This window comes from Lates calcarifer, unplaced genomic scaffold (assembly GCF_001640805.2).
Source record: "Lates calcarifer isolate ASB-BC8 unplaced genomic scaffold, TLL_Latcal_v3 _unitig_570_quiver_1065, whole genome shotgun sequence".
NCBI lineage: Eukaryota > Metazoa > Chordata > Actinopteri > Centropomidae > Lates > Lates calcarifer.
Genome location: NW_026117682.1, coordinates 13617 through 35537, shown reverse-complemented (window position 1 = coordinate 35537; position 21921 = coordinate 13617). Strand labels below are relative to the sequence as shown.

At 39.5% G+C, this 21921-nt stretch overlaps 1 protein-coding gene across 1 annotated transcript; it reads right to left on the bottom strand.

Moving 5' to 3' along the window:
• Positions 1–227: 227 nt before the first annotated feature.
• Positions 228–21100, bottom strand: LOC108875749 (uncharacterized). The gene is made up of 10 exons (XM_051069041.1): positions 20797–21100; positions 20128–20382; positions 15361–15726; positions 14331–14717; positions 13312–13677; positions 12282–12668; positions 10303–10662; positions 9259–9645; positions 3107–3466; positions 228–499 (listed from the first exon to the last, which is right to left on the bottom strand). Exons 1-10 carry the CDS (start codon positions 20861–20863, stop codon positions 228–230), a joined length of 3207 nt encoding a protein of 1068 aa, XP_050924998.1. The 5' UTR covers positions 20864–21100.
• Between the last annotated feature and the right edge of the window lie 821 nt (positions 21101–21921).

Sequence of the window (21921 nt, the reverse complement as noted above, 5' to 3'; positions counted from 1 at the left end):
TCATCGAAGGATATAAGCTATACAGGAGAGTGACTGTTAATCATGTTACAGCTCTGGAAACAAACTGCCTCTTAATAACTGTGTGAATGAATTCAAACCAGAGAAAAGAATAAAGCATGAAGCACATACTGAAACTGGAAATTATGGGAGTAGTCCCATGGGCAGGAGTACTGTTCACAATGGCACTGAATTTTTCTGACGTCACCACTGGAGGGGGCTGTGGTCCTTCAGATCCAGTTCCAGTTTGGCTTCACACCAGTACTGGACTCCATCATCTTCTTTCTGGTGTTGATGCTCAGAGTGAGGATCTCAGTCACTGGTTTCTTCTCTATGTTGTTGGACTGTAGTTGACCCAGTGCTGTCTGTCCTCTGTAGAAGGTCACAGTGAGGTTTTCAACAGGAGCAACGTTGTGTACTTCACACTGCAGAGTGTACTGATGACCCTCTAACAACGGTCCAGAGTGATCCCTAAAGCTGATGGACACATTGTCTGGAGGCTCTGTGGAGACAAACAGAGAGATGTAGAGAGACAGACATGAACACAATAAGATAAAGGCTGACAACAGCTGACAATTATTATCACTCATTTTGATTATGAATGATCAAATCATCACTAGCAGCAGTTCTTTGTTCAACAGGAAGTTAACTTACTGTACACAGTTACAGGCAGCTTGCTGCAACAACAGTAATCAGTAGCATTAATATGACAGCATGTGGTTAGTGTCCTCACATTCAGTCATTCTTTGAACTTCCCATAAAATAGTGGTTCCATTTGTTTGTATGTTTCCCATGAAGTCTACCAAACCAAAAAAGTAGTCTTGGTAAGACTGGCGTATCGAGCATGTGACAGAGACTGGGTCACCATACTTCACTACCAGTCTGGATGGGTTGAACACAGGTTTATCTGGACAGTATTCATCTGCAAAAGAAAGACAATAAACACTGTGATTCTAAACATCTTGATGTAATATGAAACAGCAACAGATACAGTACATACATATGTAAAACTGTAATTCCACACTTAGAACAATCAGAGCTATATATCCCTGCAGGTTTGTTTGTTTAATTTTAGATATATTTTTGCATGGCAGAGTTGAGGTACAAATAAAAACACTGACTAAAATAAGCATTTAATCTACTTTAACATATCTTATTTAGCCTAATTATTTTGTACATATACACAGTTATGTACAGAGCACTTTAAATAAATTATATAGAATAAACATTTGTCATGTAATTGTAATTATGCTGTATAGGCTTTTTAACCTATTATATACGCACCAGGTTTACCAACCCATTTACAACAACCATTACAAATAATAATGATAATAATAACTACGTGCATTTTCTTCACGGAACAACCAGGACTGATCATTATGGTCCATCCATTACCTATACTGCTTATCCTTTAAGAGTCGCGGGGGACACTCTGGGACAGGTCTCCAGTCTTTCCACAACCACTCACACCTACGGGGCGATTTAGAGTCTCTGGTTAACCTAACCTGCATGTCTTTGCAGTGTGAGAGGAAGCCGGAGAACCTGGAGGAAATCCACGCACAGGCACAGGGAGAACATGCAAACTCCACACAGCAAAGCTCCGGGTGAACCAGGGTTCAAACCTTGAAGCTTCTTGCTGTGAGGTGACAGTGCTAACCCACTGCTCCACTGTTCCCCCTCAGCTGATCATCATAATAATAACTAATTATCTAATCTATACAGGGAACAGCCTGGAGACAAGAAAAGCCCTCTAAAGATGGATTACAGATGGAAAACTTACCACAACTGGAGACATGGAAGTCACGCAGAAAACTCATCAAAGAGATCACCAGAAGGATGAAAAACATTCTCTTAGAAACACGAGAGATAAAACCATCAGACATTCAAAATCAAAGGTAGCCAGAGAGTGATTGCGCTCTATTTTTTACTGCAGCAGAACAGTTGGCAGCGCAGCCTGTTTTCACTTCATTAATCCTATTCCAGCTATGTCTTTTTTCATAGTAATGTTGGTAAAATTGCAACTTGAGGAAGTGAAAGTGCTGCGTTGTACAGTTGCAGATATGGAACTACGCACTGTGCGTAGGGCCTCGTACAATCATGCGCGTCATAGTGTCACCAGCAAGGCCTCCAAGTGAAATCAGCTGAGCGAGTCTGAGACGAGAGGGCAGGAAGCAGGGGAGGTCTCAGGTCTGTCATCTACGGTATCGCACGCATTGCTTCAATGACTGACATCTGACCAATCAGTGATCAGAGCAGGGCACTACTGCAGGAGAAGAGATGTCGTCTAAGACGCAGTTTGAATCCGTCTCAAGCCAGAGAAAAAAGAAAGTAAAAGAAGTGGATGCCCGAGCTTCACTCGAAGATGAATATGTTGTTTATGTGAAAATGTAAACATCTGGTCATGTTATGCACTTCAGCTGCAATACAAACATTTTGGTTAAAATAGTTAATTGACAATCTGTTTCTGTAACATTTTTGAGGATTAAACCTATCGAGGCACATAGAAAGTGGAGCTTCTGCCCTCGCTGCATGTTTGGACATGAATAGTATGACTCAATTTGAATCCAACATATTATTAACTTGAACTTCCTCATGTCTGTTTATTATTATTTATACTAAAACCATCTTAAAGGTGCAGTACCACCAACAGGCTGTGGTGAACTGTAAGTGCTTTCAACAACAGATATTCTGACACAAACAGAGTCTGTGACAGTTTGTGGTAATGAGAGGAAACAAGCCTGGAAAAATATTGATCTGGAATGATTTTACTGAGACTTTGTATTTTTATTTCAAGTAACTCTTGGTCTACTTGAACAGGAACCATGGAAAATATATCTTTTAAGTGAATATGCATGTATAAAATTACTGTTACTGTTATTTAAACCATTGCTCATGTTATAGATTACACACTATAGCACTCTAGTGGTTGACAATCAGTACTGCATTGTGGAAACTAATACATAATAGGAAGCCTTTTCATTTGAACAGATTAAGCTATACAGAAGATGGTGGCTATTTATAATGTTACAGCTCTGAAAACAAACTGTCTCTTAATAACTGTGTGGATGAACTCAGACCAGAGAAAAGAATAAAAGCATGAAGCACATACTGAAGCTGGGAATAGGTGTTGAACTGGTACTGGGTATGGTCCAAGGGGAGCTGAATTTTTCTGATGTTACCACTAGAGGGGGCTGTGGTCCTTTAGGTCCCAGTTCCAGCTTGGCTTCACACCAGTACTGGACTCCATCATCCTCTTTTCCGTTGTTGATGTTCAGAGTGAAGATCTCAGTCACTGGTTTCTTCTCTGTGTTGTTGGACTGTAGTTGACCCAGTGCTGTCTGTCCTCTGTAGAAGGTCACACTGAGGTTTTCAACAGGAGCAACTTTCTGTACTTTACACAGCAGAGTACACTGGCCGTATTTACGCATCCGCCCATAATTAAAGCCAATGGACACACTGTCTGGTGGTTCTGTGGAGATAAACAGAGAGATGGGCTTGTTTTTTTAACACATCCCACAAATGTTCGTTCGGACCAAGATCTGGGGAATTTGGACGACCAGTCAACACTTTAAACTATTTGTCATGTTCCTCAAACAATTCCTGAATTATTTTTGCAGTGTGGCAGGGTGCATTATTCTGCCACTGCAATCATTTACATTTACTAATTTAGCAGATGCTTCTATTCAAAGTGACTTACAAGTGATGGACAATACTAAAGCTTCAGTGCAGTAGGAAACCTTAAAGTAAATACTAACTGCTAATCTATAAGGCAAAGGGCAGGGAGATAGATAAATTAAAGAAGTGCACTACAAGTGCATAGTAAGTGCTACTGTGAGGAGGTGCTCTCAAAGAGATGAATTTTCAAGAGATTCTTGAAGTTAGGGAGGGATGTTCCTGCTCTGATAGCATTTGGTAGCCTGTCCCACCACCTGGGAATCACAAATGAGAACAGTCTGGACTGTGAATGCCTAGTATGCAGGGATGGTAGTACCAAACAATGAAGTCTGGAGGAACACAATGGCCGATAAGGAGCATAATCCTGTATGACCAAGTTCAAGTAGATGGATGCAGACCCTGAAGTGGCTCTGTAGGTAAGCATTAGTGACCTGAATTTGATTTTGGATGCATTTTGGACCATTTGCAATGGTTTCACTGCCTATGAAAGAAGGTCCGCCAGAAGGGCATTGCAGAAGTTGTGTGAAGCGTCATGACTGGGAGACAGATGCAGCATGATCAAGGATGGATAGCATGTCATCAAACATGACACCTTGGTTTCTAATGACCTTGGTTGGAGTGAGAGATGAAGAGATGATTTGGATTTTGATATTGTGATGGACAGATTGATTGGCTGGGATGACAAAGAGTTCAGTCTTGGAGAGGGTTAATTGAAGGGGGTGTGCCTTCATCCATGTGGATAGTTTGAGAGACAGGCCGAGATTCTCACTGAGACAATGGGGTCATCTGGTGGGAATAGCTGGGTGTTGTCTGTATGGCAGTGATATGAGAAGCCATGCAAGCAGATAATTGGACCCAACGATGTGGTGTATATTGCAAACAGAAGGCCCAATACTGATACTTGGCTACCCCTCTAGGGAGGCCATGGGATAAGGATGTTTGTCATTGCCGAAACACAATGAAGGAGAACCCGGTGAGATACTCAAACCAAGAAAGCACTTTGCCTGAGATGCCCATATTGGACAGGACAGATTGTAGGATGCGTTGGTTCACCACGTCAAAGGCTGCTGATAGGTCCAACAAGATACGAATGGAGGACTAAGCTGCAGGTTTGCAAACTAAATAAAACACAAAAACAAGACAGATGTGAATATAGCTAAACAAAGGTTCACTGAGAGAACGGGAAGTTGACCTTGATTCTGAGAAAGATATTACTTAAGTGATGTGTGTGTGTGTCTTGAATGAAGTCTGGGGATTTCACTGAAAGTTTTTACTTTTTAACAGGTATAAGATATACAGGAGATGGGTGGCTGATTATCATGTTATAATTCTGGAAGCAAACTGCCTTTTACTAACTGTGAATGAACTAAAACCAGAGAAAGGAATAAAAGCATGAAGCACATACTGAAGCTGGGAATCAGTGTGGAACTGGTACTGGGGGTATTCCCACTGGCAGGATTACTGTTCACAATGGCACTGAATTTTGCTGACGTCACCACTGGAGGGGGCTGTGGTCGTTTAAGTCCCAGCTCCAGTTTGGGTTCACACCAGTACTGGACTCCATCATCTTCTTTACTGGTGTTGATGTTCAGAGTGAAGATCTCAGTCACTGGTTTCTTCCCTGTGTTGCTGGACTGTAGTTGACCCAGTGCTGTCTGTCCTCTGTAGAAGGTCACAGTGAGGTTTTCAACAGGAGCAACGTTCTGTACTTCACACTGCAGAGCGTACTGATGACCCTCTAACAACGGTCCAGAGTGATCCCTAAAGCTGAAGGACACAGTGTCTGGAGGCTCTGTGGAAGAGGGAAGAAGATACAAGCTGAGAGATGTACACACAAAGCTGTAGTATAAATCCTATTAACTGTATATCTGAAAGAGCAAATAAAGGAAACCATCACTAGCATTGTTTAGTGTAAGTAATTTGTTCAACATGAAGTTAACTTACTATGCACAGTTACAGGAAGGCTGGTGCAGCACCGGTGATCATTATGATCATCAAAATAGCACACCCAAAATGTGTCCTCTTCAGTAATTTTGCTAACTACCCATGCAATTTTATATTTGTTTAATATAAGTGGTCCCAGAAAAATGTCATAAGAATGTAATGTAGAGCAGGTAGCAGAGGTTGGGTCACCATGCTTCACTGCCAGTCTGGATGGTGTGAACCCAGGTTTATCTGCACATTTTAGATCTGTAAAGAAAAAGACATTAAACACCGTGATTTTAAAACAACTTGATATAAAATTATCAACCAGATGCATCTACAACTGTAATTCTACAGTTATGACAATCAGAGCTATATGTCTTTGTAGATTTGTTTGTTAACTTTTAGATGTATTTACTGCATGGTAAAGTTGCCTGGCAAACTAGCAGGGTCCTTCATGACGAAGAAAAGTAAGATTTTAAGATGACTATAGTAAGTGTTTATTCAGCAGCAACAGCATTTTCTTTGTTGGAACAATCATTACTGATCATCAACCAATAATTAATAATCTAATTTATACACGGAATAGCCTGATGACATTAAAACCTTTTTTTTAAGGTGGATTACAGATGGAAACTCTTCACTTACCACAACTGGAGACATGGAAGTCAGACAGAAAACTCATCAAAGAAACAACCAGAAGGATGAAAAACATTGTTCCCAGTTATTCTCTTCAGAAACACGATAAAAATAAAAAAAATTAAACCATTTAAAATCAAAGGTGGTCAGAGAATGAATGCACTTTAAGAATTCACTCCCTCTGATTTTCTACTGCAGTAGAACAATGCTATCAGTGCAGCCTGTTTTCATATTACACATCCTGTCTAAATTTTTTCCACAGTAATTTCTTCCACAAGTTCGTAACTTGTGGAAATAAAAGTGCTGCATTGTACAGCTGCAGATAAGACACCTTTAGAATTTCCTCCCTTCCTATTCATTTTAAAAGGTACTTTCCATAATATACATATCAATATACATATCATCTTTAATCCATTGACTCTTATCTTATCTGACTCTTAGCCTAAAAAAGAGAAAGAAAATTTAAAATAAAGCACAGTTTATTTAGTTTAAATGCATTTCAATAACAGCCTATACTAGAAGTTACAAATCATCTTAAGGCCAATTTAAGGAAGACCTGATACAAAACCATGTCCACATAATCAAGAAATCAAGAGGCAGAAACCAGAAAAATATAGGTCAAAAGTCAAAGGAGAAAACATCTCCATTCAAAGTAGAGAAAGAATCCATAAAATACAAATCTGAAAAAACAAATGAATAATGAAGTGAGCCATCATCAATGTTAGTTACACGTGTTCTGCCTGTTGTGGCAGGTGAAAATGTCTGCCATGAAATTCCCATAGTGTTCAATGCCTGTTAAGATCACAAATAAGTAAATAGGATCAACCATGAAGTATTACAGTTACAATCAGATGATCTGAGAGGAGTAATGCAATTAACAAAGCAACCAAGTTATCTAGAAGCATGTAGGTCTACTGTACATGAAAAGACGTTATTACTTTGATGGTTTCTGTCTGAAAATATTTTTAAGGATAACACCCATTGAGGCAAACAGTTTGTTAGTATTAAATGATAATAATCTGTGGAGCTTCTGCTTCAAATGCATGTTTTGACATGAACAGTATGATTCAAACTGAATCCAACAAGTTATCAGCTTGAACTTCCTCACATCTGTTTATTATTATTGGTCCTAAAACCATCTTAAAGGTGCAGTACCAACAAACAGGCTGTGGTGAACTGTGAGAAACACTTGGCTTCAAAGTGAAGTGTGTAGTTTTCTTGTCTGCTTCCTGTAGGCTTGTGAATGTGCTTTCATGTGTTAGTATTGGCATGGACCACTGTCCTGGCTGGTTAGACCTCTGTACAGGTAGAAGGTGGGTGAGCTATATGTTGGTTATTACATAAGGTCACTGGATATTGTACCAGTAAGAATGATAAAGCTGCACCATAAAAGGTGTAGGGAAGTTAGCATGAGACTGAGAAAGATATGAAAAACATTTTCAATTGCAATCTTGTACAGTCTTCAAATGGAACAATTGTTTTGACAGTGCTTTCAACAACAGATATTGTATCAGGTTCTCATTCTTCAGTTTCAACAACTACCACAAACTGCCACAGACTTCTGTTTGTGACAGTTTGTGGTAATGAGGAAAAAAGCTTGAAAAATAATGTACTGTATGTGTAGATTAGATATGCTATGACTGTGATCTGGAATTATTTCACTGAGACTTTGTATTGTGATTTCAAGTAACTCTTGGTCTACTTGAACAGGAATCATGGAAAAGATATAATTTAAGTGAAAATGCAGGTATAAAACTGCTCATGTTATAGATTACACACTATAGCACTCTAGTGGTTGAAAATCAGTACTGCATTGTGAAAACAACTCGTGCACAACAGGAAGCCTTTTCATTTGAACAGATTAAGCTATACAGAAGATGGTGGCTATTTATAATGTTACAGCTCTGAAAACAAACTGCCTTTTAATAACTGTGTGAATGAACTCAAACCAGAGAAAAGAATAAAAGCATGAAGCACATACTGAAGCTGGGAGTTGGTGTGGAACTGGTACTGGGGGTAGTCCCAGGGGCAGGAGTACTGTTCACAGTGGCACTGAATTTTTCTGACATCACCACTAGAGGGGGCTGTGGTCCTTCAGGTCCCAGTCTGGCCTCACACCAGTACTGGACTCCATCATCCTCTTTTCTGGTGTTGATGTTCAGAGTGAAGATCTCAGTCACTGGTTTCTTCTCTGTGTTGTTGGACTGTAGTTGACCCAGTGCTGTCTGTCCTCTGTAGAAGGTCACAATGAGGTTTTCAACAGGAGCAACGTTGTGTACTTCACACTGCAGAGTGTACTGATGACCCTCTAACAACGGTCCAGAGTGATTCCTAAAGCTGATGGACACATTGTCTGGAGGCTCTGTGGAGACAAACAGAGAGATGTAGAGAGACAGACATGAACACAATAAGATAAAGGCTGACAACAGCTGACAATTATTATCACTCATTTTGATTATGAATGATCAAATCATCACTAGCAGCAGTTCTTTGTTCAACAGGAAGTTAACTTACTGTACACAGTTACAGGCAGCTTGCTGCAACAACAGAAATCACTAGCATTAATTTGACAGCATGTGGTTAATGTCCCCCATTCAGGACTCAAACAAAGAAAGCACTTTGCCTGAGATGCCCATATTGGACAAGACAGATTGTAGGATGCATTGGTTCACCATGTCAAAGGCTGCTGATAGGTTCAGCAAGATAAGAATTGGGGACTGAGCTGCAGGTTTGCAAACTAAATAAAACACAAAAACAAGACAGATGTGAATATAGCTAAACAAAGGTTCACTGAGAGAACGGGAAGTTGACCTTGATTCTGAGAAAGATATTACTTACAGGATGTGTGTGTGTGTCTTGAATGAAGTCTGGGGATTTCACTGAAGGTTTTTACTTTTTAACAGGTATAAGATATACAGGAGATGGGTGGCTGATTATCATGTTATAATTCTGGAAGCAAACTGCCTTTTACTAACTGTGAATGAACTAAAACCAGAGAAAAGAATACAAGCATGAAGCACATACTGAAGCTGGGAATCAGTGTGGAACTGGTACTGGGAGTTGTCCCAGAGGCAGGAGTACTGTTCACAGTGGCACTGAATTTTTCTGAGGTCACCACTGGAGGGGGCTGTGGTCCTTCAGGTCCCAGTTCTAGTTTGGCCTCACACCAGTACTGGACTCCATCATGTTCTTTTCTGGTGTTGATGCTCAGAGTGAAGATCTCAGTCACTGGTTTCTTCTCTGTGTTGTTGGACTGTAGTTGACCCAGTGCTGTCTGTCCTCTGTAGAAGGTCACAATGAGGTTTTCAACAGGAGCAACGTTGTGTACTTCACACTGCAGAGTGTACTGATGACCCTCTAACAACGGTCCAGAGTGATCCCTAAAGCTGATGGACACATTGTCTGGAGGCTCTGTGGAGACAAACAGAGAGATGTAGAGAGACAGGTATTCACACCTTAAGATAAAGGCTGACAAATACTGACCACATGAAAGATCTTCAACTAAATACCCAAGAGTGTTACTCTAAGTCCCTTGTCCTCTCTGCTGCCTGCCTTCCCAATTCGTCAGTTTTTTTTTCAGGCTTAGTATCTTGTATATCTTTTTTAGATTATTTTAGATTGTTGTTTCAATGTTCATTTATTTATTTATCTATTTATGTGGTAAGTACACCCCTGGTCTGCAAAGAAAATAAAAGTCAAAGACAGATGTGAATGTAGCTAAACTAAGCTTCACTGAGAGAACGGGTAGACCTTGATTCTGATGAGAATATTACTTTTGTGATCTATGATCTTGAATGAAGACTGGGGATTTCATTGAGATTTTCTTTGATTCCAAATAACTGTTGGTTTACTTGAATGGGAAACATGGAAATATTGCATTTAAGTGAGGTTGTACAATGTACAAATAACATTTTCCAATGGGAAGGCTTTTCATTTGAAGAACAGATATAAAGTATATAGGAGACAGGTGGCAGTTTGTCATGTTGTAATTCTGGAAACAAACTGCCTCGTAACAACTGTATGAATGAACTCAAACCAGAGAAAAGGATAAAAGCATGAAGCACATACTGAAGCTGGGAATAGGTGTGGAACTGGTACTGGGTATGGTCCAAGGGGAACTGAATTTTTCTGACATCACCACTGGAGGGGGCTGTGGTCCTTCAGGTCCCAGTTCCAGTTTGGCTTCACACCAGTACTGGACTCCATCATCTTCTTTACTGGTGTTGATGTTCAGACTGAAGATCTCAGTCACTGGTTTCTTCTCTGTGTTGTTGGACTGTAGTTGACACAGTGCTGTCTGTCCTCTGTAGAGGGTCACAATTACGTTTTCAACAGGAGCAACTTTCTGTACTTTACACAGCAGACTGTACTGCCTGTATTTAAGCATCCGGCCATAATTAAAGCCGATGGACACACTGTCTGGTGGTTCTGTGGAGACAAACAGAGAGGGATGTTGGGTGTCTTATGGTATCAGACACTAAGATGTTAGCAGCAGATCCTTAAAGTCCTGTATGCTGGGCTTCTATGGATGGACTTGTTTTTCTAACACATCCCACAGATGTTCGTTTGGACTGAGATCTAGGGAATTTTGAAGACAAGTCAACACCTTGAACTATTTGTCATGTTCCTCAAATAATTCCTGAATTATTTTTGTAGTGTACACTGCAATACATTTACTAATTTAGCAGGTGTTTTTATCTAAAGTGACTTACAAGTGATGGACAATACTAAAGCTTCAGTGCAGTAGGAAACCTTAAAGTAAATACTAACTGCTAATCTATAAGGCAAACTGCAAGGAGATAAATTAAAGAAGTGCACTACAAGTGCATAGTAAGTGCTATTGTGAGGAGAAACTCTCAAAGAGATGAGTTTTCAAGAGATTCTTGAAGTTAGGGAGGGATGTTCCTGCTCTGATAGCATTTGGTAGCCTGTCCCACCATCTGGGAACCACAAATGAGAACAGTCTGGACTGTGAATGCCTAGTATGCAGGGATGGTAGTACCAAACAATGAAGTCTGGAGGAACACAATGGCCGATAAGGAGCATAATCCTGTATGACCAAGTTCAAGTAGATGGATGCAGACCCAGAAGTGGCTCTGTAGGCAGTTGTATTATGTGAAGCATCATGACTGGGAGACAGATGCAGCATGGTCAAGGATGGATAGCATGTCATCAAATATGACACCTTGGTTTCTAATGACCTTGGTTGGAGTGAGAGATGAAGAGATGATTTGGATTTTGATATTGTGATGGACAGATTGATTGGCTGGGATGACAAAGAGTTCAGTCTTGGAGAGGGTTAATTGAAGGGGGTGTACCTTCATCCATGTGGATAGTTTGAGAGACAAGCTGAGATTCTCACTGAGACAATGGGGTCATCTGGTGGGAATAGCTGGGTGTTGTCTGCATGGCAGTGATATGAGGAGCCATGCAAGCGGATAATTGGACTCAAGAACGTGGGGTATATTGCAAACATAAGGGACCCCAGTACTGATCCTTAGTTATCCCTCTGGGGGGGGTGGGATAAGGATGTTTGTCATTGCCAAGACACATTGAAGGAGAACCCAGTGAGGTAGGATTCCGACCAAGAAAGCACTTTGCCTGAGATGCCCATATTGGACAGGACAGATTGTAAGATGCATTGGTTCATCATGTCAAAGGCTGCTGATAGGTCCAACAAGATACAAATGGAGGACTGAGCTGCAGGTTTGCAAATTAAATAAAATACAAAACGAGACAGAACTGAATGTAGCCAAACTAAGCTTCACTGAGAGAATGGAGAATCGTGGAAAAAATTGCATTCAAGTGAATTTGTATGTATATATTGTAGATTACAAACTATTAACATTCAAGTGGTTGAATACCAGCATTTCATTGTGAAAATGAATCTCCCACAACGGGCTGCCTTTTCATTTGGAAAGCAGATATGAGCTATACAGGAGATGGGTGGCTGTTTATCATATTATAATTCTCGAAGCAAACTGCCTTTTAATAACTGTGTGAATGAACTCAAACCAGAGAAAAGGATAAAAGCATGAAGCACATACTGAAGCTGGGAGTTGGTGTGGAACTGGTACTGGGTGTAGTCCCAGGGGCAGGAGTACTGTTCACAGTGGCACTGAATTTTTCTGACGTCACCACTGGAGGGGGCTGTGGTCCTTCAGGTCCCAGTTCTAGTTTGGCCTCACACCAATACTGGACTCCATCATGTTCTTTTCTGGTGTTGATGTTCAGACTGAAGATCTCAGTCACTGGTTTCTTCTCTGTGTTGTTGGACTGTAGTTGACCCAGTGCTGTCTGTCCTCTGTAGAAGGTCACAATGAGGTTTTCAACAGGAGCAACGTTGTGTACTTCACACTGCAGAGTGTACTGATGACCCTCTAACAACGGTCCAGAGTGATCCCTAAAGCTGAAGGACACACTGTCTGGAGGCTCTGTGGAGACAAACAGAGAGATGTAGAGAGACATCTGAGGAAGATGTGAAGGACACATGGAAGCCTCATTGAATCTCATTAAACAGAAAGCATTATTTGCAATTGCAGTCTCTCACAGTCTCTAAGTAGAACAATGCTTTCAACAACAAATATTATATCAAGTTGTCATTATTTCCCAGTGATGTGTTCAGTTTTAACAACTACCACAAACTGTCACAGACTTATTGAAATTTTTGTTTTACATGTGTAATGAGAGGAAACAGGCTTGAAGAATAATGTATGTGTATATTAGATATGCCATGATTGTGATTTCAAATGATTTGACAGAGAATTTTTTACCTTGAACTCCAGTAACAGTCAGTCTACTTGAAAATGAATCATTGCATGTTGCATTTAAGTGAATTAGCATGCATAAAATCCATTATTATTACTTCAAACATTGCTCATGTTGTAGATTACAAACTACAGCACTCTAATGGTTGATTATCAGTATTTCATTGTGAAAACAACTTGTGCACAGCAGATATAAGCAATACAGGAGAGTGACTGTTAATCATGTTACAGCTCTGGAGACAAACTGCCTCTTAATAACTGTGTGAATGAATTCAAACCAGAGAAAAGAATAAAAGCATGAAGCACATACTGAAGCTGGGAATAGGTGTTGAACTGGTACTGGGTATGGTCCAAGGGGAACTGAATTTTTCTGATGTCACCACTAGAGGGGGCTGTGGTCCTTCAGGTCCCAGTTCTAGTTTGGCCTCACACCAGTACTGGACTCCATCATCCTCTTTACTGGTGTTGATGTTCAGAGTGAAGATCTCAGTCACTGGTTTCTTCTCTGTGTTGTTGGACTGTAGTTGACCCAGTGCTGTCTGTCCTCTGTAGAAGGTCACAGTGAGGTTTTCAACAGGAGCAACGTTGTGTACTTCACACTGCAGAGTGTACTGATGACCCTCTAACAACGGTCCAGAGTGATCCCTAAAGCTGATGGACACATTGTCTGGAGGCTCTGTGGAGACAAACAGAGAGATGTAGAGAGACAGACATGAACACAATAAGATAAAGGCTGACAACAGCTGACAATTATTATCACTCATTTTGATTATAAATGATCAAATCATCACTAGCAACAGTTCTTTGTTCAACAGGAAGTTAACTTACTGTACACAGTTATAGGCAGCTTGCTGCAACAACAGTAATGAGTAGCATTAATATGACAGCATGTGGTTAATGTCCTCCATTCAGGACTCAAACAAAGAAAGCACTTTGCCCATATTGGACAAGACAGATTGTAGGATGCATTGGTTCACCATGTCAAAGGCTGCTGATAGGTCCAGCAAGATAAGAATTGGGGACTGAGCTGCAGGTTTGCAAACTAAATAAAACACAAAAACAAGACAGATGTGAATATAGCTAAACAAAGGTTCACTGAGAGAACGGGAAGTTGACCTTGATTCTGAGAAAGATATTACTTACAGGATGTGTGTGTGTGTCTTGAATGAAGTCTGGGGATTTCACTGAAAGTTTTTACTTTTTAACAGGTATAAGATATACAGGAGATGGGTGGCTGATTATCATGTTATAATTCTGGAAGCAAACTGCCTTTTACTAACTGTGAATGAACTAAAACCAGAGAAAAGAATAAAAGCATGAAGCACATACTGAAGCTGGGAATCAGTGTGGAACTGGTACTGGGAGTTGTCCCAGAGGCAGGAGTACTGTTCACAGTGGCACTGAATTTTTCTGATGTCGCCACTGGAGGGGGCTGTGGTCCTTCAGGTCCCAGTTCTAGTTTGGCCTCACACCAGTACTGGACTCCATCATGTTCTTTTCTGGTGTTGATATTCAGACTGAAGATCTCAGTCACTGGTTTCTTCTCTGTGTTGTTGGACTGTAGTTGACCCAGTGCTGTCTGTCCTCTGTAGAAGGTCACAGTGAGGTTTTCAACAGGAGCAACGTTGTGTACTTCACACTGCAGAGTGTACTGATGACCCTCTAACAACGGTCCAGAGTGATTCCTAAAGCTGAAGGACACACTGTCTGGAGGCTCTGTGGAGACAAACAGAGAGATGTAGAGAGACATCTGAGGAAGATGTGAAGGACACATGGAAGCCTCATTGAATCTCATTAAACAGAAAACATTATTTGCAATTGCAGTCTCTCACAGTCTCTAAGTAGAACAATACTTTCAACAACAAATATTATGTCAAGTTGTCATTATTTCCCAGTGATGTGTTCAGTTTTAACAACTACCACAAACTGTCACAGACTTATTGAAGTTTTTGTTTTACATGTGTAATGAGAGGAAACAGGCTTGAAGAATAATGTATGTGTATATTAGATATGCCATGATTGTGATTTCAAATGATTTGACAGAGAATTTTTTACCTTGAACTCCAGTAACAGTCAGTCTACTTGAAAATGAATCATTGCATATTGCATTTAAGTGAATTAGCATGCATAAAATCCATTATTATTACTTCAAACATTGCTCATGTTGTAGATTACAAACTACAGCACTCTAATGGTTGATTATCAGTATTTCATTGTGAAAACAACTTGTGCACAGCAGATATAAGCTATACAGGAGAGTGACTGTTAATCATGTTACAGCTCTGGAGACAAACTGCCTCTTAATAACTGTGTGAATGAATTCAAACCAGAGAAAAGAATAAAAGCATGAAGCACATACTGAAGCTGGGAATAGGTGTTGAACTGGTACTGGGTATGGTCCAAGGGGAACTGAATTTTTCTGATGTCACCACTAGAGGGGGCTGTGGTCCTTCAGGTCCCAGTTCTAGTTTGGCCTCACACCAGTACTGGACTCCATCATCCTCTTTACTGGTGTTGATGTTCAGAGTGAAGATCTCAGTCACTGGTTTCTTCCCTGTGTTGCTGGACTGTAGTTGACCCAGTGCTGTCTGTCCTCTGTAGAAGGTCACAGTGAGGTTTTCAACAGGAGCAACGTTGTGTACTTCACACTGCAGAGTGTACTGATGACCCTCTAACAACGGTCCAGAGTGATCCCTAAAGCTGATGGACACATTGTCTGGAGGCTCTGTGGAGACAAACAGAGAGATGTAGAGAGACAGACATGAACACAATAAGATAAAGGCTGACAACAGCTGACAATTATTATCACTCATTTTGATTATAAATGATCAAATCATCACTAGCAACAGTTCTTTGTTCAACAGGAAGTTAACTTACTGTACACAGTTACAGGCAGCTTGCTGCAACAACAGAAATCACTAGCATTAATATGACAGCATGTGGTTAATGTCCTCCATTCAGGACTCAAACAAAGAAAGCACTTTGCCCATATTGGACAAGACAGATTGTAGGATGCATTGGTTCACCATGTCAAAGGCTGCTGATAGGTCCAGCAAAATAAGAATTGGGGATTGAGCTGCAGGTTTGCAAACTAAATAAAACACAAAAACAAGACAGATGTGAATATAGCTAAACAAAGGTTCACTGAGAGAACGGGAAGTTGACCTTGATTCTGAGAAAGATATTACTTACAGGATGTGTGTGTGTGTCTTGAATGAAGTCTGGGGATTTCACTGAAAGTTTTTACTTTTTAACAGGTATAAGTTATACAGGAGATGGGTGGCTGATTATCATGTTATAATTCTGGAAGCAAACTGCCTTTTACTAATTGTGAATGAACTAAAACCAGAGAAAAGAATAAAAGCATGAAGCACATACTGAAGCTGGGAGTTAGTGTGGAACTGGTACTGGGTGTAGTCCCAAGGGCAGGAGAACTGTTCACAGTGGCACTGAATTTTTCTGATGTCGCCACTGGAGGGGGCTGTGGTCCTTCAGGTCCCAGTTGCAGTTTGGCCTCACACCAGTACTGGACTCTATCATGTTCTTTTCTGGTGTTGATATTCAGACTGAAGATCTCAGTCACTGGTGTCTTCTCTGTGTTGTTGGACTGTAGTTGACCCAGTGCTGTCTTTCCTCTGTAGAAGGTCACAGTGAGGTTTTCAACAGGAGCAACGTTGTGTACTTCACACTGCAGAGTGTACTGATGACCCTCTAACAACGGTCCAGAGTGATCCCTAAAGCTGAAGGACACATTGTCTGGAGGCTCTGTGGAGACAAACAGAGAGATGTAGAGAGACAGACATGAACACAATAAGATAAAGGCTGACAACAGCTGACAATTATTATCACTCATTTTGATTATAAATGATCAAATCATCACTAGCAGCAGTTCTTTGTTCAACAGGAAGTTAACTTACTGTACACAGTTACAGGCAGCTTGCTGCAACACAGTTCATCAGCAGCATTAGTATAATAGCAATTGGCAGATATGACCCATTCAGTCATTCTATCAACCTTCCATAAAGCTGTGGTTCCATTTCTTGTATGATTTCCCACAGATTCCAAACTAAAAAAGTAGCCTTGGCACGACTGGCATACAGAGCAGGTGGCAGAGGTTGGATCACCATACTTCACTACCAGTCTGGATGGGTTGAACACAGGTTTATCTGCACAGTTTGCATCTGTAAAGAAAAAGACATTAAACACTGTGATTTTAAACAGCTTGACGCAAAATTATTAACCAGATACACGATAAAAACATGTGCAGCTGTAATTCTACAGTTATGACAATTGGAGCGATATGTCTTTGTTCCTTTGTTTGTTCATTTTTAGATGTATTTCCTGCATGGCAAAGTTGCCTAGTAAACTGGCAGTGGTTCTTCATGACAAAGTAAGTACAAACACTGACTACAGTAAGTAAAGATAATTTTCTTTCTTGGAATAATCATTACTGATCATCATACAATAAAAGCTTTTTTAAGGTGGATTACAAATGGAAACTCTTCACTTACCACAACTGGAGACATGGAAGTCATGTAGAAAACTCATCAAAGAAACAACCAGAAGGATGAAAAACATTGTTCCCAGTTATTCTCTTCAGAAACACAATTTAAAAAATCATTAAACCATTTAAAATCAAAGGTGGTCAGAGAGTGAAAGCATTTTAAGAATTCACTCCTTTTAATTTTCTACTGCAGTAGAACAATGCTATCAGTGCAGCCTGTTTTCATATTACACATCCTGTCTAAATTTTTTCCACAGTAATTTCTTCAAAGTTGGTAACTTCTGGAACTGAAAGTGCTGCATTGTCCAGTTACAGATAAGATAAGACACCTTTAGAAGTTCCTCCCTCCATATTCATTTTAAAGTATATTTTCCATAATATACATATCAATATACATATCATCTTTAATCCAGTGACTCTTATCTTATCTGACTCTTAGCCTAAAAAAGAGAAAGAAAATTTAAAATAAAGCAATTTATTTAGTTTAAATGCATTTCAATAACAGCCTATACTAGGACAGGAGTTACAAATCATCTTAAGGCCAATTTAAGGAAGACCTGATACAAAACCATGTCCACATAGTCAAGAAATCAAGAAGCAGAAACCAGAAAAATGTAGGTCAAAAGTCAAAGGAGAAAACATCTCCATTCAAGTTATAGAAAGAATCCATAAATGACAAATATGATTCTACAACTAATACTTCAATTTAACACTTTGTGTTAATTGTAAGAAAAATAATGAATAATAATGAAGTGAGCCATCATCAATGTTAGTTACACGTGTTCTGCCTGTTGTGGCAGGTGAAAATGTCTGCCATGAAATTCTCAGTGTTCAATGCCTGGTAAGATCACAAATAAGTAAATAGGATCAACCATGAAGTATTACAGTTACAATCAGATGATCTGAGAAGAGTAATACAATTAACAAAGCAACCAAGTTATCTAGAAACATAAAGGTCTACTGTACATGAAAAGACGTTATTACTTTGATGGTTTCTGTCTGAAAATATTTTTAAGGATAAAACCCATTGAGGCAAACAGTTTGTTAGTATTAAATGATAATAATCTGTGGAGCTTCTGCTTCAAATGCATGTTTTGACATGAACAGTATGATTCAAACTGAATCCAACAAGTTATCAGCTTGAACTTCCTCACGTCTGTTTATTATTATTGGTCCTAAAACCATCTTAAAGGTGCAGTACCAACAAACAGGCTGTGGTGAACTGTGAGAAACACTTGGCTTCTAAGTGAAGTGTGTAGTTTTCTTGTCTGCTTCCTGTAGGCTTGTGAATGTGCTTTCATGTGTTAGTATTGGCATGGACCACTATCCTGGCTGGTTAGACCTCTGTACAGGTAGAAGGTGGGTGAGCTATATGTTGGTTATTACATAAGGTCACTGGATATTGTACCAGTAAGAATGATAAAGGTGTAGTTTCTCCCAGCCTAAAAGGTGCAGCAAAGTTAGCAGGAGACTGAGAAAGATATGAAGCATGCATAGAACCTTCACAGAAATCTCATCAAAGACAAAAACAAAAATACAAAATGGAAAAACATTATTTTCAAATGCAATGTTGTACAGTCTTCAAGTGGAACATTTGTTGTAAGAGTCTGTGATAGTTTGTGGTAATGAGGAAACAAGCTTGAAAAATAATGTACTGTATGTGTAGATTAGATATACTAATACTGTGATCTGGAGTGACTTCACTGAGCCTTTGTATTTTTATTTCAAGTAACTGTTGGTCTACTTGAACAGGAATCATGGAAAATATATAATTTCTGTGAATATCCATGTATAAAAGCCATTACTGTTATTTAAACCATTGCTCATGTTATAAACGACACACTATAGCACTCTAGTGGTTGAAAATTAGTGCTGCATTGTGAAAACTACTCATACACAGGAACAGGAAGTCTTTTCATTTGAAGAGCAGATTAAGCTATACAGAAGATGGTGGCTATTTATAATGTTACAGCTCTGAAAACAAACTGCCTTTTAATAACTGTGTGAATGAACTCAAACCAGAGAGAATAATAAAAACATGAAGCACATACTGAAGCTGGGAGTCGGTGTGGAACTGGTACTGGGAGTCATACATATGAAAAGTTTTACTTCTTGGCTGAAAACTGAGGTGTGTGTTTGTTTGCTGTCAGACTCACAGAGGACAGTGGCACGGATACGTTGATGTGATGACAGCACTATAGGGGGCTGTGGTCCTTCAGGTCCCAGTTGCAGTTTGGCTTCACACCAGTACTGGACTCCATCATCCTCTTTACTGGTGTTGATGCTCAGAGTGAAGATCTCAGTCACTGGTTTCTTCTCTGTGTTGTTGGACTGTAGTTGACCCAGTGCTGTCTGTCCTCTGTAGAAGGTCACAATGAGGTTTTCAACAGGAGCAACGTTGTGTACTTCACACTGCAGAGTGTACTGATGACCCTCTAACAACGGTCCAGAGTGATTCCTAAAGCTGATGGACACACTGTCTGGAGGCTCTGTGGAGGAGGGAAGAAGAGATAAGCTGAGAGACACACACACAAAGCAGTAGTATAAATCCTGTTAACTGTATATTTGAAAAAGCATGTGAATGTGAATGTGAATACTTTGTCCAACAGGAAGTTAACTTACTGTACACAGTTATAGGCAGCGTGCTGCAACACTGGTGATCAAGTTCATAATAGCACATGACAAACATGTCCCATTCAGTCATTTTTTCAACCTTCCATAAAATTTCTGTTCCATTTGTTTTAAGGTCTCCCAGAGATCTTTCCAAATTAAAAATCTCATAAACATCTTTTACAGAGCAGGTGGCAGAGGTTGGGTCACCATGTTTCACTACCAGTCTGGACGGTGTGAACACAGGTTTATCTGCACAGTTTTCATCTGTGGAGAAAAATACATTAAACACTGTGATTTAAAACAGCTTTATATAAAATAAGCAATCAGATACATGATAAAAACATCTATAACTCTAATTCTACAATTATGATAATCAGAGCTATATATATATATATATATATATATATATCTTTGTATGTTCAGTTTTACATGTATTTCCTGCATGGCAAAGTTGCCTGGCAAACTGGCAGTGGTCTTTCAGTACAGATGAAGTACAAAAATAAAGACTACAATAAGCATTTAATAACTAAGATTCAGCAGCTGTAAAGGTCATTTTCTTTCTTGAAACAACCAGTACTGATCATCAAGCTAATTATCAATTATTAATAATCACATTTATACAGGGAATAGCCTGATGACAACAAAACCCTTTTTTAAGGTAGATTACAAATCACTTACCACAACTGGAGACATGGAAGTCATGCAGAAAACTCATCAAAGAAACAACCAGAAGGATGAAAAACATTGTTCCTAATTATTCTCTTCAGAGTCACAATTTAAAAATCATCAAATATTTCAACTCAAACTGGTCATTCCTCTTCTTCTCTTTTTCTACTGCAGAACAACACTGCTACGATACCACACATCCTGTTTTTATACAGACGCATATTCGAGGTTGGTAAATTGAGGAAGTCAAAGTGCTGCATTGTTGGAGATAGGCGAGGCAGAAGAAGCTCCCTCCTCTGACCCCACTCCAAATTTATCTTGAAAGTGCTTTCCATAATCTTAGTACTACCTCTATCATCTTTACTCCACTGACTGTTAATATATCTGACTCTTAGCCTCATAAAGACAGAAAATCTAAAATCAACATTTATTCAAATACATTTCAATAACAGCCTGTGGATTTACCTTTGAAGTTCTTTATTTGAATTTGCTTTAAAATCTACAACTAATACTTCAATTCAACATTTCAGGTTAACTGTAAGAAAAATAATGAGCCTTTTTTAAGGATGAAACGCTCATCTCAAAACTGAAAAAAGAAAAAAGGCTATTTACAAGTCAAGATGAACAGATCATTACTATTAAATGATAATCACGTGGAGAATCTGCAATAACTGTGTGTTGTGTGTTCCAACATCTTATAAACTTTAACTTTCTCATGTCTGTTTATTATTATTGGTCCTAAAACAGGCTTAAAGTCAAAGTACCACCAACAGGCCGTGGTGAACTGTGGAGAGCCGCGCAGAATTGTCATCAAAAGACATGATAAGAAGTATTAAATGGCAAGAAATCCTGTTCAGTTTTGGTCATGTGAAGCAAATTAACAGTCTTAACTTGAAGAACATCGACAAAAGGAAGAGGGCCTGGTTTGGAGAGGAAGCCACAAGGAGGAAGCCACTCCCTCTAATAACCCATAATGCAGCTAGTGGGATTCTTATCACATAAAAAAAAAAATAAATAAATAAAAATAAATAAAAGACACAGAATGAGGGCATATTCAGTTCTCAAAAGATAATATTATCTCAACAGTCACTATGAAGATTTCACAACTCAAGATGGTTTCAGATTGTTTCAAAACCA